The sequence below is a fragment of the Pezoporus flaviventris genome, unplaced genomic scaffold, assembly GCF_033815535.1.
Source record: "Pezoporus flaviventris isolate CSIRO_AGI_PZ_B2104156 unplaced genomic scaffold, CSIRO_AGI_Pfla_v1 ptg000079l, whole genome shotgun sequence".
Classification (NCBI taxonomy): domain Eukaryota; kingdom Metazoa; phylum Chordata; class Aves; order Psittaciformes; family Psittacidae; genus Pezoporus; species Pezoporus flaviventris.
In genome coordinates, this window is record NW_026892627.1 from 2,895,508 (window position 1) to 2,913,898 (window position 18,391).

The 18,391-nt window shown below is 42.9% G+C and overlaps 1 protein-coding gene across 3 annotated transcripts in view; it reads left to right on the forward strand.

Annotated features, from left to right (window-relative positions):
* The window catches only part of CCDC13 (coiled-coil domain containing 13), a 31,458-nt gene extending 18,913 nt beyond the window's left edge, over window positions 1–12,545 (forward strand). For all 3 annotated transcript variants that reach the window (XM_061474407.1, XM_061474409.1, XM_061474408.1), the window contains 7 exons: window positions 196–402; window positions 1,547–1,680; window positions 3,692–3,769; window positions 4,587–4,715; window positions 7,182–7,336; window positions 10,713–10,827; window positions 11,362–12,545. In XM_061474407.1, coding sequence (XP_061330391.1) covers window positions 196–402; window positions 1,547–1,680; window positions 3,692–3,769; window positions 4,587–4,715; window positions 7,182–7,336; window positions 10,713–10,827; window positions 11,362–11,509 — 966 coding nt within the window. In that variant the 3' untranslated portion in view covers window positions 11,510–12,545. The remainder of the gene's footprint in view (window positions 1–195; window positions 403–1,546; window positions 1,681–3,691; window positions 3,770–4,586; window positions 4,716–7,181; window positions 7,337–10,712; window positions 10,828–11,361) is intronic.
* Window positions 12,546–18,391: the final 5,846 nt, after the last annotated feature.

Below are 18,391 nucleotides of genomic sequence, written 5' to 3' on the forward strand. Positions count from 1 at the left end.
CTTAAAACATAACAGACTCTTGGAGTACCACTAGTGATATCAATGTGCTTACACCAAGGAATGGGTTTGGCAGAGCAGTCTTGCCCTAGCATTCATAAACAGGTATCTGACTTGGAGGGTGTAAAACACCAAGGGAGTCTTAATAATCATTGTGTATAAAAGTGAAGATCTCACTCATTGTTTTTATTTTATCAGGCCCAGCAGAAGCAAATGCAGGAGATCTTAAAGCATCTGAGCCATCAGGATGAGGAGAACAAGGAGTCCAAGCACATGCTAGGGCAGAATTTGAACAGTGAGGTTCAGAAACAAAACTGCCTTATAGAGCAGCTCAGACAAGTGGTGACTGAACGAGAAGCAATGGTTAAAGAGCTAGAAGAGGAGATTGGGCAACTCACACTTCAGGTAGACAGAAGAAATTAACTGGTGGAGTATGCTCTCTAATCATTTTAGATCTGCTCTCTCACTTCCTTCTCCCTTGTTATCTGAGTTGGCTGCTAGCTTGAGACATTAATACCTGTCTTACTGGCAGTCTGTCCTCTTGGAATGAGACAGGAATTTTCTCTTATAACTCTTAAATTTCTTTCCTGTACGTAAGTTTTCTTCAAGCTGTTTAAGCAGCAGAAAACAGAAATATCAACCACATCCACCCGTGGCTTCATGTCAAGAATGTCACACAGCTGACAGCAAGGGTTGGGCTGCAATGGTGACTTCTCAAAATTGAACATCCTTGACTGCTGAAGGAAGCAAGCAAACAAGCATAAGTGAGGCTGACATCAGCAGGCTGACATGGTACCTGCCATAGTACCCATCTGCATTCCTTTATGGTGTGATGGGGCCCCTAGTAAGTTATTCTCATCTCCCACTGTAAAACACTTCAAAAATTTCCTTCAGATCTCTAAGCTATGGATATGAGTCTGAGGAGCCTCAAGCATATGGAAATTTCATTGTACAGATGAAAGAACTGGGGAGGTTGACCCCTTACAAATTAGCGTGTTAAAAATGTTTTAAACTTTTAGGGTTTAGTGTTGCAAGCTGACAGAGGCAAGACGGCACTATTGCCAGAGCACAGGCACAGGAGTTGAGAGGAAGTCCACTAACCTTCCAAAAGCTTCTCATGTGATCTTATATCTTACAGTCAGGTTTTGTTAAGAGTATTTAGGCAGCCAATTCCTGTTGATATAAAACCCTCATAGGGTTATGGTGAGATTGTGGATCTGTCAGATACCTCAGTAATGGGGACAAGAGCATTGAACCAGAGGTCAGACCTGGGTTAGGGAGACAAACCAACTGTGCTGGTAGTTGTAGTGTTGGTGCTGCACTGTGAGTTCTCTAGTGAGGCTGTGTGCACCCTATGATTTCATATGCAACTTGCTTTGTTTTCATCCTGCAATGGATAGAAGCTAAAGGAAACTTTCTGAGGAGGTCATGTAAATCAAAAGTTCTGGCATGCTTGTAGCAATAATTATAAGATGCTGATTAGTCATTAAGGCAGCTATTTTTCTTTGAACTGTGTAATCAGTTTTATAACCTGCTCCAACATTAACAGCTGAAATCTGCCTATGAAGGGGACAGTTTGGGAGCTGCTGAACCACCACCTTCTGAGTCCTCAGATTCAGGTTCTACTCTGCTTAAGCCTGTGGCATCAGGCAGCAATCAAGTTGGAAGGACTGGATCTGCTCGGTAAGAAGACCCTACTGTCAATGTTTACAACTGCTGTGAGTTATTCAGAAGCATGGTTTCCCCAAGCAACTGTATGAAACCACAAGTGCTATGTGCCAGCAGTGGTGGCAGCCTGTTTGCAGTATATGGGAATCTCTAATCTCATTATTTCTTGGATTTTCATCCTGGAACAGAGAAAGATCTACAGACTTGCAGATATTACTACATTTGGCATGATGGTAGTGCAGCTAATTTTCCTTCTGCAGCTCAGATAATGTTCCTGTGGTTAGCTTAAGTGCCTGTGATTCTTCTCTCTTATGAGAAATGGGGTTTGTAATGAGCAGACTTCTGAAAGCAGGGTGGCGAATTAATGCAAAATGCCATTTTAGGTAAGCACTAAATCACTGGCTCATTATTTAAAATCAATAAATACATGGAATACGATTTACTTGCAGAAATGTTGAAAACACACCACATCATTTGTTCTTAACAAACATCCTTTTTAAAACCTCACTGAAGACCATGTAAATTACGCTAATCTTAATGCAGCAGTATATCCGATTTTTGTTTATGCTGATGTGGCTCTGTGCCACTCTGTCTGTGTAAAGGGACCATAATACCGAAACAAGTTGTTTCCTTTCCTTTTAAAATGCTGGTTTTGATGCTAAAGAGTTCATGGTCTAACTGGCGATGAGAATTTGAGACTGGTTTTCTCAGGAAATGTTTCATCAAATTAAAGTTGCAACTGATTTGTTCTATGTAATTTTAACTTGCCTACCATATTACTTTAGACACTGAATGTGGTTTTAGAAATGACAGATGTATCCCTGTCAATCAGCATTAAAGTAGAGCATTACTACAAAATTTAAGAAAAGTTATTCTCACTGGTTTTGAGTTACAGTTAAAACATCCTTTATTTGAAGTTTTCCACATCTCCATTGGTATACCTTTCTGACTGACTTTATTCTCCCACTTCTAACTCTGCAGAAGTTGTGCTCTCAAGGAGTAAATCATAGAATCATGGAATGGTTTTGATTGGAAGGGACATTAAAGCTCATCCAGTTCCAGCCCTGCTGCCACAGGCAGTGACACCTTCCACTAGATCAGGTTGCTCAAAACCCCGTCCAACCTGGCCTTGAACACTGCCCCAGTGATGGGGCAGCCACAGTTTCTCTGGGCCAGTGTCTTACCACTCTCATAGTCAAGAACTTTTTCCTAAGATCTCATCTAAATCTCCCCTCTGTCAGTTTGAGTCTATTTCCCCTTGTCCTGTCCCTACCTTGTCAAAAGTCCCTTCCTAGCTTTCTTGTCAGCCTCTGTAGGCACTGGAAGCTGCTTTAAGGTGTCTCCAGAGCCTTCTCTTCTCCAGGCTGAACAAGCCCAGCTCTTTCAGCCTCTCTGCATATGAGAGGTACTCCAGCACTCTCTTTGTGGCCTCCTGTGGACTTGATTTAGATAAAAAACTATATTTTATCCACCTTTTCACTTCATATATCTGCTGAGATTAAGAAGGAAGGCAAGCAGAAAAATTAGATTGGGTAATGGCTTTGAAGAAGCCACTAAGTGCAATGCATAAATAATTTCTTGTATACATGGCTACCATAGCTGTGTCGTGAAAATAGCTGACATGTAAGGTGGGCAATGAATGAGTCTGGAAATTGCAAGAGCTGTTAATAGTTTGGTCAGCAGGCCTCACTCATTCCATTAATTTTAATATGCTGATGAACTCTGTATTCCATTTTACTTTAGTGAATCATCTTTTCCTATCAGGAAAGATGAAATGAAAAATGCTATAAATAGGAACTAAAGCTCCTTGGAGATGTCAAACTAAAAATCTACATATTTAGACTGGGACACTTCTGTCATTACCAACCTTAACTTGATTTTAGGATTAACCACTCCTGACTTAGGAGGCTTTGGAAATCTTTTCCCTGAAAGGTGACAATAAATACAGGCATTGCAAAATGACTGGAGTTCTTGGAAGACTGCCTTCTGCGGAGTTTAGGGACTAATACATCTTTCTTCCTCTCAGCACAGTGTCCAAGATGGGCCATACACTTGTAGAGTCAGCAGCTACTTTCCATCTCAGTAATAACATCACACCTGGAAGGTATGTATATAAACTTCATAATAAACAAGGGGATGTTTCCTGCCACACTCCACAAGCTGCTGGCCTTATCTTTGTGTGCCTTATTTCTGTAACAATCAGCTTCTTTCACCATCCTTCGTACTGGATACTGCCGAAGACCTCTGACACAGGCTCTAGCATCTTCTTGCTATCTTAATTTTTTTAATTGACTGCTAGCTTTATGCTCCATAAATCCCATGTTCCCCTTTTCACCTCCAACCACCAAGATTTCTCCTGCTTTTTGCTCTCAAGGAGATATTTCTGAATACTACTCCTATGTGGAGAGTTCAGAGAAGTAATGAAGTACATAAAAATGGGATACATGGGAGAACTGCCTCTTTTTTTCATCACAGATCAGGCATAGGAACGGCCATTGTACTAATGTTGCCCGAAGCCTTTCAGCGGGAGAAAATCAATAGCACACCATTTAACAGCTTAGCTAGCACTTTAGAGAATCCACATATGGGCTTCTTTTATTTTGGCAGTAGCAATGGGAGGAGAGTCAGTGATAGTGAATTGATAGGAGGTGGAAGTGTGTTTCCAGGGGTAATGGGAAGGGAAAGCACCCTTGTGAAGGAAAAGACCTTTCTAGCGAAACGGTAGCTTTATTTTCAAATATTTCTGTTCCATTTATTGCAGTATAGAGATTGGTGCTGGGGGGAGGTAGTGAGCCTGGCTCTGCATTCTGGCTTAGTTTTCAGACAAGTGTATTTTGATGTGTTTTTCAAATCCTGTCTTTGTTTCATTTCTTTCATTTTTGAAATGGGAAACAGACTCACTATGTTTCTGCTGCTTTTAGGCTTGCTGGCGCTAACAGCCTGGATTTGAAAGTACTGCAGACACAGATCACAGAGCACAAGGCTCTGTGCCAGGCTGCTGAAGTGGAAAGAGACAGGCTCCTGGAACTGGTCACTGTGCTGCAGAAAAGGTAGTGGCTGATTCTGCCAGTATCCTTTGTGGGATGCTGTGATTAAAGAGTGCTTGAGATGTGTGAGAACCTGTAGCATGCAGTACAATATGCCATGCGCTGCCAGTGTGATCCGTTCCTTAAATAGGGGATTTTAAATTTGTTCTACTCAATTTCCCTGCCTAGTTGATGATTCACTTTTTTTATTATTATTCTTTTAGAACAAAGAGCCAAAAAAAAAGGAGTCATCTTCGAGCTTGCTGCACCTAGATGAAATTAGAATTCATGTATTTACATATGTGTGGTGTTATTTAGGCAGCAATATTACTCATCAGTAGTAAATACTGTAATTATAGTTGTAATCTGCCTTCTGTTCCAAAAGCTTTTCGCATTCTTTTAAGTTGCACTATATCCTCTTCTAAATGAATTTATTCTGCTTTAACTGAAGCTTAGCTGTGATTTTTTTTTTCCTTTTCTATTATTCAGTTCAATTTAAGATGATGTTAAAAACTATGTTTTAAGGGGGCAGGGAAAGCGAAGTCCTTTCTCTTTGGACACCTTTCAGTTACTACTTTTTTGGTTGGTTGGTTTGGTTTTTTTTTTTCCCAGTTAGAGAATGTGTATTGTTTGATTCCCAAATCTGTATTCCAGCTTGTAGGAAGATAACACTTTTATCTGTGCGCTTTTGAATACAATAAGCACTATTTGCTTACTTTCTTTATTTTACAATAGTTATAATTTCTCACTTGTCCAGCTTTTGTCCTGTACAATTAATTGCAGTCAGAAAAATGCATCTTTTTTATAACTGTGATAAAGGTGCTTTTAAGAGCTAAATCCTGGAAATACACACTGGGAGAATCTTACTTTTCTTTGTAAGCCCTGTGATTTTAATAGAGCTATGAAATTAGATAAGGATGGAGGTGTGAGTGATAGCTAAAATGAGGACATCACGAATATGGGATAATGAAGAGCAAAGAGCCAATGAAATGCACAGTTGCTTGTAAAATGTACCGTAGACTGATGATTCAGCAGCTCCACAGTTATTACACATATATCAAGAGCTCCTGCAGGTAAAGTAAATTTTGTGAGACTGTGTCTAATAACTCTCAGAAAACCTCAGGATAATAGCATCCAGTCGTATTTCAACATGCGTATATATAAAAAAAAAATCAGGCATTCTTCCACTTTGCTTTTGGAGTGTGGGTCAGCAAAGTGGAAGAGTCAAGAGAAGAGTGCTGGGAATGGTTACATGAGTGGGATTTTTGTACAGCAGCTGCCAGGATTTAGGACTGTGTTCCACAATCACTGACTGTGGAGCAGAATATACTCTCAGAAGAGACTCTGTGGTAAATGGTTTGTAAGATTGGGCCCTGCTGGGGAAAGAGCAAGAGCTAGAGGAACATTTTAATTTAAGTTATTAATATATGGCAAAAGATTTCATTTAAAAAAATTACTAGTCTTGTCAGTTTTCCTCCACTGTTTGTCTAATGTGGATGCTAGGGGAACACCTAGTCAAATGAAAGTTGAGTGAATTCAGAACCACTGAGAGAAATATAATTTCTCATAGCATGTCACCAGCCTGGGAATTCACTGCCACAGGAGGTCAGAGTCTTGCCTGTGGCTAGATTAAGACAGTGATATAATTTTATTATAGTTGTAATAGTTTTTTAGTTATGCCAGCTAGGAGGGAAATAAGACTAATCAGGTCTCCTGATTCAGAGAGTAATCAGCTATCACCTTTGGGGTCAAGAAGGAAATTCTTTATTCTGCACTATACAACACAGTGAGTGAATTCAGGTTTCTGTCTAGCTGTAAACTCCTCTAAATCGTTTGGTGTCAGGCACTGCCCCACGCGAGATGCATCACTGACTCCATCTGTGGGCACGCATCAAATTTTTGTAGTTAATTTTCTAAGATACTGTGAAGGGTGAATAGAGTCGATTTGCTCTTCTGTATTGCACTATGGAATGAACCATCAGTTTCTTTTCCAGTCACTTCTTTCCAGGATAGTATCTAATGGCCAAGTTTATTAAAAGCAACGTCAAGTTTCTTTTCTTGCTTGCAGATAACTGACGCAAAACAGCTGATGCTGTTTTTATAAACTTTTTCCTTCCAAATTTTCCCAGGGTTTTCTTTTAAATGCAGTTTATTCATGTAATAAAAGATCTTTCCTCTGCAATCTGCAGCTTGCCTGCTCATCTGAGTGGTAAAATCACACGAGTAGCCAGTGTTAAGGGATTTAGGCAACCCCCATTAACAAACCCATTATTTCCAACTGTACTCATTAGTTAATTCTGTTTTGCAAATTTGAAGGATGTCATCTGGAACAATTTCATTGGGATTTTTGCCTTTGGATGCATGAAAAATTCTCTTTTTCCTTCTGTTGGGAGCTGTGCAGCATGAAGCAGGATTCAGTATCAAGACTGACTGATCCTTAATAGTCATGACATAAATAAGCTGAACTACCCTTTTTTTTTTGCCTGCCAGGGTGGAGGAAAGCAGCAATAAAATCTTGGCAGCTGAGAAGAGTCTTCAGGAAGAGCGGCAGCGATGTGTCATCTTGGAACAGCAGCTTGAAAAACTGCAAATGGATGCAGGGAGTGACACAAGTGAACAGAAATCCCCCATGAGGAGCAAAACAGGTAAAGTGGAGCATTTGTCCCTCATCGTACCTTTACGGTTAATAGAAACAACATTTGGTCATTCATCTGCCAAACCTACACAAGTTCTTGACCTTACACATGGTGATTTGGACCTACTCAGACCAGTGGAGCAATACAGGATGTAAAATCCTGACCCCCATTTAATTCAAGAGGATTTTGGCACAGATTCAAGTGGGATCAGGATTTTTGCAATACATTGTTTTCATGGAATTACAGCCTACAGAAAAATACTTGACCCTGCTCCATGTTGCAACCATGCCCACTGCTGTGTTCCCTTTACACTTCTGCCCGAGAGATTCATCTGAAGGTTAAGAGCAGAATTAAAGGGCGCATCCCAATTTAAGGCCTGTCTGTGTCTATGAAAAACTATTGCTGGTGATGAAGTAATTAGATCTGGTGTAATTTATTATCCCATGAACATGATAATCTCCTGCTATAAATATGAATGCCTCACTAGCATAGTTAAAGGAGGGGAATTCATGGTGGATGTTAAATTTCTATTTCCCTGATCAGATCCTTTTATTGCTTAAGGACTCTGATTCTATAAAGTGTCTAAACCAATAAAATGGCACATATTCTTAAGGAAACTTTTCCAGTCGTTTCCCTTTTTATGTGTATTTTCATAAAGTAAAAAGACTTTAAGTGCTGTGAGATGAACAGTAGGGACAGGAATTTCAGTTTGGCAAATACTGGGGTGGTGTCAGGTTTAGTTAGGGTGACTAGAGAGGTCACAAGCCTCATCAAAGACCCTGTACAAGCTCTTGGGCCGTACGGGGACTGCCCTGCAGCTCAGCAGATGGATGGTGTGGCTTTCCATCATTACTCTATCCAGCGCTACAGTGTGTACTAAGCTACCTCATCAGCTTCTTAGAGCTGCTCTGTACTGAGAGTGCTAACCTGCATGAGAAGTCACCTCCTTTTCCACCCATACTGGGGTCTTGTTTCTCCTTAGGCATGGGTCAGTCTGAGGTAACAAACACTGTTGTAACTGAATTGTGTCAAACCCACCGCTGTCTGTAAAATATGGATCTGTTCCTTGGAGCAGAACTGTTGTGTCCTTAGGAAGGGCTTCAGCCAACATTGACTCATCCCCATGTGCTTTTCTGTGAGCACTGATTTTTAGAGCTGTCTTACATATATTAACTTGGAGTCTGACAGGAGAAAATGTAGTGCAGAGAAACCTAGATCCTAATAGAAGCCTAGAGTTTAGAAAGCAAGTGCTACAGCCTTTAGCCTTTAGGATATACAACATTAATTTTGATAAGAGAGAAGTGCTGACGCTCACAGAAGTGGTATCATGGGATACCCTTTGTGATTCCCAGGAGGGTTTGGAGGTGAGAGGCTTTGGAGCCCTCATAGGGTTCTGCAGACATACAGAGGAAGAAATCAGGGGGTCTGTAGGGACAGGTAGTATCCAGATGAGAGCTGTGGGAATACAGTTCTCAATGGTACACTTTTTACTGACTCTGTGCCTTAAACAGTATGGGAGCATTTTGGTGCTGTCTTCTAGAGGAGAATTTAACTGAATTTTTGAGTGTTCAGACTTTGATACAACCTGGCAGTGTAAAGCCATGTAAAGAAATGTGTTGTTCTGTTATCACACATGTGCTCCACCTACGTTTGCCTTGCAACCTCAAAGAGATACAGCAATAAACTCTCCAGGTCATGAGCTATTTTGGGCAAGTTGGGCTGTAGTAGCGCTTTGGTAACTCATCCTCTGTGTAGATTGGCATTTAATAGCTGGAGGAAACAGGCTAATCTTACCAGTGTGACAGGTTCCTTCTTACTAAATATTTAGTTTGTTAGCCTTGTCTGCTTAAGGACCAAAAGCTAATGTAGAGAAGGATTGTCAGTAAGACCAATACAAAGCAATCCTCTTTAAGTCCATGATGGGTAGGTAACAATTTATTTCACCACCCTTCTTTTGAAGAGAGCTCAGCCCCTTGCAATGTGCCAAAACTCTGGAGTTTATACAAGAAACGAGTATGCAAGCCCATAATGCACCTCTTCAGCAGAGCATGAAGTTTATCTAAATGCTTTCATGCCAGATAGTTGTGGAAATATGAAGGAATGAAAAGCTTGTATATAAAATAGAGACTAGAGAACCCACTAATTGACATAATATTTGCTTTTCTTTCTGAAAGTGCAAAATTGGAGAGAGCTGATCTAATTGCTAATCTAATGTTTCTAGTCTCTTCAGTTCAAGGGAAGTCTATAATGATGCTGAGTCGCTAGACACAACCAGTTGTGTTTTAAAATTACTCATGCTTTTCATTTTTCTGTTTTTTTTTGTTTTATCTGAATTTCAAATTAGCAAAAAATAATCCCAGATGAGAATAAGAAAGTTACAGCAGGTTTTCATTGGTCCTGTAAAACACAGCGTCAAGACTGAAAGCACTTCTTGGTTGTACGACATAGCCTGTTTCTTCTCATACGTTTCGTCAGAGTTCAGTACTCTCTGACCAGATATTTTAGATACTCCACATGGGAAGGATTTAGTGTTTTAGTACCATTTACTCCACTGATTCAGCCATTTATCTACAGCAGACACTACTCTCCAGTTCCCTCGGTGTTGGGATACGTTCAGCATCCTGTATGACAGCTGTGGTCACTTATTACATTCCTTTCTTAGCTTCTTGAGCACATCATCCTTGCCTGTCTTCACTGAGCCTTCTTCCATCATAGAGGTTTGCTGGTTGGTCACACTTCTCTGCATCTCCAGTCTCAGTAGTAAATTTGAATTATATTTCTCTATAACCATGGAAAAAGTTTTTGTGTCCTTTTGAAACAACAGGAGCAATTCTGCATGTTTTGGGTAGGCCTTTAATGAGGAAAGCATTCCTGATTCAGAACCTTAGTTTGAGGTATGTATTTAAGTGCTTTACTGCATTTGACCTATGTTGTGTTTATGCTAAGGATCAATGTGCTTTACAAAAGCTGCTTCAGTGTGTGCCACACGCAAACTTTATCACAGGCATCCAGGAAGCAATAGTTCTCATAAGCTTAAGTAAGTGAAACACAGTGACAAGATAAACATCAAAATAATTCTTTTGAACTGTTTCTATCACCTCTTGTTTTGTCCATTTAAATACTTTGCTTTAATTCTTCTCTGAATAGGTAGGCTCACAAATTACTGCATTTAACCCTAAAATGCAAACTCATCATGTTTTAATTTCACTGAAAGGAGATTAAAATAAATGGCTGTTCTATACATTTACAGTATTTCAGGGATATGCATAGAACTTAACAGATTCCTTCGTATTTATTGACTGTTTCCTAAGATTTACTCAGCATGTTACCGAGTGAAAATGGTTGTTTGTTTTACTAAAACTCTATTTTGTGATTAAATTTACAGGCCAGACTGTGAGTCACTCGAGGCTCACCTTGGATGTCAGTGATAGCAAGGAGTTCTCTGCAGCTCAGCTTTCCAAGTTGCCTATAGAATTGAAGGTAGAGGAGCTGAGCAGAAGGTATGGTTTCCCCTTCTCCATGCTATGTTACTCACAATAGCTAAAATTCATTGCTGTCCTTTAAGCAGTGATAGTACCTACACCTGCTGCTCAGAAGCTAAAACCTAGCAAAATCTATAGAAACCACAGATCATCTGGTTTTAGCTTCTCTATGTCATTCTTACACAAATTTCCTAATAATTATACAGATACCCAGAAATGTTAAGCTAATGCAAATGTTAAGCAACGCAAGACACATGCAAGGAAGACACCTTTTTTCTTTTTCTTTCCTTATGCATTGATTGCAAGCTTATTAGTGAAAATAGAATTATAATCTTTAACAAAGCAGATCTGAAAAGTATATTGGCCATCTAATACTTGTTTCTGTCTCAAAGGGAGAAGGAACAAGTGACAAGTCTGCTCTTTCTCACACCTCTCATAAAATTAACAGCGAGCATGTGTTTCAATGTTTTCTTCCCCAGAGCTGAAGCACTGTTCTAATTTGCTTTAAAGCACCACAGAGCACATAAAAGTTTTCCATTTGTTTCTTCATAGGCTTGCGATGCAGCTGAATGAGAACAAATCTCTGAAGGCTGCTTTGGAGACTGCCCTGAGGAAGAAAGAGGAAGACTTTAAACTGTATCAAGACACAATGGGCCAAGTGAAAGATATCTTTTTACAGGCCATTCAGCAGCAGAAATAGGAGAAGAGTTAAGCAAGATATTCAAAAGTTGTTTGGACTGCAAAGCAGGGAGAGAGCTCAGGCATCGTGCCCATGAAATGAAATGCAGTGGCAGTCTAGTTTTGCAGCCTCAGATCATGTAATTTCTTAGCATTTGCAGAAGAGGATGAGAAGTGGAGATAAAATACAAAAAGAGTGAAGGTTTTGCATGTCAGCAAATTCTTTCTTTAAGAGTTAGCTAACCAGCAACTGGCTCTCAAACTGCACATGCCATAGGTTGATGCAGTTTAGGAAGCTGCAGGTCTGCAGTGTGATTTTAGACAAAACCTCCCTAGTTTCAACAGAATCTTCATCAAAAGGGCTCAATATTCAATTCGCTGCTGCCTTTATCAGCTCTTGAAGGAGTTTGCTCTATAAAAGTTGTGCCAGCCCCCTTCCAAATTTATGCCAGGAGCAAACCAAGTTCTGTTTTTATCAGCACATTGATACCTGTCTCAGGCTTTCTGTAGCACATAAGTGCTAAGGGAGAGATTTAGCCTGCCCTGTGAATATTTGCAAGCGAATTTCGCGTGGGCTCCACTTACCATTCCAACCTGTTTCTTAGCTTGAACATATTGGCAGCAGAGTTTTCTGAAACTCAGTGGAGTTTCCACTGAAAAGGTAGACTGTGCAGATTACCCCTGCAATCAGTCAGACCTACCTTAAATTAGTTTATACCATATGAAATTTGCCATCCAGGTTAAGAATTCCCTATTCCTGTGTCCCTGCATTCACCTGTTACGCAGGTCTTCTCACTAGAAAGAAATGCTAACAAAACTCAGGCAGGTCCTCACTGCAGTAGTGGTAGGACTTTTGGAGATGCTGAAAACCCTTTCGTCTCTGTCCTTGTCTCTTGCAGCATGGTGAGAACACCAAGCGCAAGCTAATAAGGCATTAGCATGCAGCCTGCCAGCAGAGAGCTAGCCTTGGGGATTACAAGCAAATGGAGAGCTAGCCATTTTTGTATAGTGCTGCTTTGTTTCCTGGTGGAAAGTCTTGAAAGCTCTTCTTTTTCTGCCTTGCTTTGTCAGCCTCTTTTTGTGAGTGTGAAGTTGGTCAGATTTTAACCCCAGCCACCATTAGCACTAAGTGGATTTGTGGCCAGGCAAACCACAGCTCCCTTCCCCAGCACGGGGCTTGCGTCCTGACTCTGCTTGCATTGAGATGAGGCATGTGAAAAAGAACAGCGGGAGTTACTCCAGATGCGTCGAGGGTGGTGTCATCCCTGTGTCTTCTTTTCCTGCTCATGTTCAGAGACGTCTCTCTCCAAACAGTTTGCAGAATCCCTGATGGAGGAGCTTGGGGAGCTGAGGATAAGTTCAGCACCCAAGAGTTAGCCCTCCCTGTATTTAAAAGCCCTGCTCTGCTCCCCCAGCACTGGCCATAAAAAGCAGGACCAGAAATGTTCACCTTGCTGGTAGCATCAGGAAAAAGCATCTTGCAACCTACAATCCTCTCAACTCAAGGAATTGTAAATCCTGGATTGAGAGACAGACACAGCCTTGTCCAAGTGAGCTGTGGTTTGTTTCTGTTCAGCTCCATCCTGATGATTACGAGGTGAGGGATAGGGAGAGCAGACCTAACAGGAGCAATCAGCCCACCTCTGATAGATAAGGGCATGCAGTAGCGAGCAGATCCCTTTGAAAAGCTGTCTGAGCTGTGGCAGAGGTGTGGAGATTTTGCTATGCAGTGGCTGCTAAATTCAGGCTTGTAGCCTGTAGCTGGAGATTCTGATTTCACTTACATAGAAGTGCGAATCAATAATATTTTCACCTATGTACAGGAGAGGCAATCTGCTGTCCCTTCTAATACATGGTCAGCATTTGTCTCCTGTCTCATGATAAATCAGTGAAGCTCATACCATTTTCCAGCAGAATGGCTGTGAATCAACCCATGAAACAGAGATATGAAAATGGGAGTGTTATATGTTACAGAACACATATGGCTTGCTAGCACATGGTGCAAACCTCTTCTCAAATGCTGCAACATGGCTTGCTAGCACATGGTGCAAACTTCTTCTCGAATGCTGCAACACTCATTTCTTTAAACATATGTTTGTTGGGGGGGGGCACAGAAGCATTTTTTTCTTTTCCCACACACATACACACATGGCACCTCTGGACACCTTGACAAAGAAGAAACTAAGATGCTATAAAAGAAGTTATTTAGAGATCCTGTACCTGTAGGTAACTGTTTCTCATGGAAATGTGCAATCTGTTGCACATTGCAGAGTCAGGAAGGGTTTTTGCACACAGGTCAAATTGTCCAGGTCTTCTCAGTTTTCACCTTAGTTTTGAAATAAATTCCCTCTGCATTTTCACAGTGACCTGCCTTTGAATTAATCCCCATGCTGACTCTTGCAGCAACTCCTTCCCAGATTTCCAAGATATGAGACTGATTTTCTTGCAGTGCATATCACTTTGTTGCTGAATGTAAGAAATCCTGTCAGACCCTGGAAGCAGCAGCCCCAGGTACCCCAACCCACTGCTCAGAGAACAAAACCAATGACAACATTTTTCTCACTGCCCATGAAAACCCATAACACTGGTACTTAGCCATAGGATCTCTCCAGCACGCTTGATATGCTGTTTGAACTACAGTATTTCTCTTAGGGATGTAGCTGGGCTTGATCTGAAGTCTCCAGAACTCCCTGCTTTCCTTGGAAGTTTTATGGCTTCATGGATAATTACCAGACCATTAAAATCCTGTGCTTTGATTCCTGTTTGAATTTCTCTGGCTGAAGTTTGCAGACAGTCATTGTTACACCTTTCTTTGCTAGATAAAAGCAGTGTGAATATGCAGCATTTCCTTGCTGGGACAGCCTTCATCCTGTGCAAAGTCATGTCACAGGCTGCTTTTTGATAAGCTCAGAGTTTTTTCAGTCTGTCATTGTAGCTAATGGTGGTGACAGGCTGGTGGTGATAACGCTCAGCACCGCTAGCACAGACTGGTGGATACAGTTAAGCTGTGAAGAACAGCATGAGGTTAATTTTGCTGCAAGTGTTTGAGGCTATGGACACTCCTTTTTAAGATATGCCCAGCTTTTACCTAATATATGCTAAGGATACGAGACCTCCAAACACGTGGGCCGAGCCCAAGGTTGTCTCCTAGCCTGGAGAGGGGAAGAGCACTTCCACAAAGCAGTCATAAAGTGCCTTATGGATGCATCTGATTTTAGAGGTACAGCTGAACCTCTGGGAATAGATAGTATTTGATGAATTGTCGTCGTTTTACTTTCAGCCTGTTGCAAGGCACCTACCTGCAAAGAGCAGGCAGTGTGAGAATGAGGAGGCTTTCCAGACTGGTCATAACATGAATTCAGTTGCATTAGCATGGTTATATACAGATAGTATCAAAGCAAGTGAGCTCTCCATAACATGGTGTCTGCTTGGCTCAGTGGTGGAGGATCAGCCAGCAGGTTGAAGCCCCACTATAACAGCTCCAGTTTAGAGACATAGATCAGGGCTGTGGGTGGCTCATGGCCCTTCCCAATGCTCCAAAGAAAGAAGACAGATTTCAGTTCTTCACATGGGTGAAATGGGAAAGAATTTGGTGGCAAAGGGGAACTGAGTTGGAAATGCTTTGCCAACCTCTCCATCAGCCACAACCAGCAGCTGCTACTGCCCTGCAAGGCGCAGGGCCCTCTCCCTGTGTGTGACAAAAGGAATGAGATTCAGTTTTAAATGGAAAAATACTCCAGCAGGGCCCCCATGCTCTAAATTAAGCCACAGCTGAGCCAAGAGGGGTATTGGGTTTCTCCCTTCATTCTCTCCCTCTGAGCCCAGCTCAAGAGCTGACTGCTCCCATGGGACTGAGCAGCCTCACTCAACAAATGCCACCTCAATCCCATGCGTCTCTACTTACAGCTCTGAAACCCATCTGCATGCAGGGGGTGAGATCCTAGGCTTTAGAGCAGCTTGTTTGTCAGCAGGGATGGTTATCTGCAGGGTGCAGATAACAGATAAGGTCATTCCATTGCCTAGCTGACCTAATTGGGGCATTTTTTTCAGGAATGGGAGGGGATTGTGAGGAGAGGAGCTGAAGGCTTTGACCTGATGCCAGTTGTCCCTGACAGGTGGTGGGAGCCTTCTTCAGAGTCCTTCTTCAGGGCAGCAGGAGGTCCTGGGATCTTTGATGGGATTGGTGTGTCATGGGGGATGCCATACTCTGGGAGCTGAGAGGGGTCCTGAGTGTGACCTTGGATGGATCAATGTATGAACAGATGGATGGGACACACATCCCTTTCTCCTGAGCCATCCTGCTAGCGTGGAGGAGTCTGCTGAAGTCCTTGTTGGGTTGGCATGTGCCACTTTTGCGTGGGGAACCCGATAGGGCAATCTAAGGCAGTATAAAAAATAAACAACTGTGGGTTATTATAATCCTTTTTTCTTCCATTTCACCCCAGAGAGTGCAGGGAGACAGCAGCGTAAGACAGGAACCAAGAAGAGCCCATGGGACAGAGGCAAGCGCCTTCTGTTGAACCCCACCACCTTCCACTTGCTGGTTAGCACACTACATCAAGGTCTGGACTCAGCTCGTGTGCCACAGCTTCCAACAACCATTAGAAAAAAGCTATAATTAAAAGCAGCTCAAAGCCATAAACAGCAGCTTGTCATAAAGCACTGGGGCAATAAAACACAGAGGTGTCCTCTGTACTGAGGCAGGCATGCTGGTCACATTAAAAATAGATCTTTTTACATTAGAAATCAAGAGAGAGGGTTTTCTTTTCTCCCAGTTTTTTCATAATAACTATAAATTAAAGCTAAATAATTTTTATCACCACAGCTCTCAGAGCCTCATGAAAAACTTATGCCCAGCCCTCCACTGGTGGTGTTCTTTCAATCCAGCAAGATCACAAATTATTCAGGATTTTAAAAGAGAGAAAATAAAAATCTATCATCATTCTGAAACTTTGTATGCTGATGCTCAGGGAGAGCAGCATGATGGGGCTGGAACCTGCTCCCTGGAGCCTCCCAGCATCCCAAAAGCGAGATCCCCATCTCCTCCAGCTTCCAAAACACTGAGCTTCCAGCACTGGTTGGGATTGTTAGGATCCTGGGGCATGACCTGTTGGTTTTCCTGTGCCCCTTTGCTTTGTTGCCTTCCTGTACCACGCTGCCACCAAGCAAGTCCATGTCCATCTGCACCCGCTGGTGGGGCAGAGCCTCAGATTTCCCTCCTGCAGAGGCTCTTTGACGTATGGCCATGACTGGCAGTAAACCCCTGCTCTCCAAAGGCACACAGAGCATAATAAATTGTGTTGCTGCACTTATCTGCACTGATCGCTTAATTACTTTGCCTGTAAGCACCCACTCAATTATGCCAAGGTCTAAAGAGATGAAGTTCCAAGAGCTGCTGCAGCAGGACCAAGGCTCAGGGGCATCTGAGGGGCAGGCCGCCAAATCCTGCCCAGCTGCTGCAATTTAAAATGGCTCATTGAGTGCTGAAAGTATTGGCAATTTAGTGCCAAGGGTCTCTCTATGCACATCAATTTAAAAATGTTGCCAAAACCCCTTTTTTATTCATGGCCAGTGCCATCCTGGGTGCCTATCTTGGGGATCTGCCCTCCAGAGCCCAGAACATGACTTCTTTCACCCCAAAGCAGACAAACCCACAGAGGTATTTATAAAAGCCAGGGATGTTATTTCTCTCCTTTGACCCTACAGGCAGCCCAGAAGATGGTCCAGGGTGGCAGCTCTCCCCAGATCTCTCAGGGCTTTGGTAGAAATTGCTTCCACAGGACACAGGGATGGGACTGATGCTGCATTGATTTTAATAACTTGGCTGACCTGTATTTGCCCATCCTGAAATAATGGAGGCCACAACCCAGTGCAGCCCCTTCCTATCTCGTTTTGTTTGCAAATGCAAAAGCTGACAAGCCACAAAGACACTTAGAGGGATGGAGCATCTCTGGTATGGAGACAGGCTGAGAGCACCAGAGAAGAGAAGGCTCCAAGGAAAACTTAGAGCAGCTTCCAGTGCCTGAAGGGGCTGACAAGAAGTCTGGAGAGGGGCTTTTGACAAGGGCAAGTAGGGACAGGACAAGGGGGAATGGCTTTAAACTGTCAGAAGGTGGGTTTAGATTAGATATCTGGAAGAAGTTTTCCCTTTGAGGGTGGTGAGGCCCTGGCACAGGTTCCCCAGAGAAGCTGTGGCTGCCCCATCCCTGGCAGTGTTCAAGGCCAGGTTGGACGAGGCTTGGAGCAATCTGATCTAGTGGAAGGTGTCCCTGCCTGTGGCAGGGGGGCTGGAACTGGATAAGCTTTAATGTCTCTTCTAATCCAAACTATTCTGTGATTCTAAGGGGCCCCTAAATTTGTTTTATAAAGGTGTGGCAACCTCTGAGCCCTGTGCTGATTTAAACACCACCTGAGACAGGGGGGAATTGCACCTTTTGGCTCCGTGCCTCAGTTTCCCCATTACCATGCAATGATATTTGCTTCCCCTCTAATCCAAGGCAATGGAGGCTTCCTCCTCCCTTGCAGGGCTCAAAGCAGGGCACCAAAGCACCCCCGCGAGGGGGACTGCTCCCTGCGGGATGTCTCCCACACGTTGGGGCTCCCCTGGCCAGCCCCGGGCAGCGCTCCCTGGCCCGGGTGCGCTTTGGCAGGCAGGACGGGTGCTCTCCGGCAGCTGCGGTGACAGACAGCTCCTGAACCAGCCCCCCTCCGCAGTGCTGCTCTAAAATAAAAATACCTCCCGCCTGCTCCTCTCCACTCCCCGCCAAACTTCCTCCGGGGGCAAGGTGGGGGACGGCAGCCCCAAAATACACCCGGGCAGACACTCCCCCAACCGCGGCCGAGGGATGCTGTAGGGGAAGCCAACAGCCCCCCAAAACCCTCCTTCCCTCCCCCCCTTTCTATT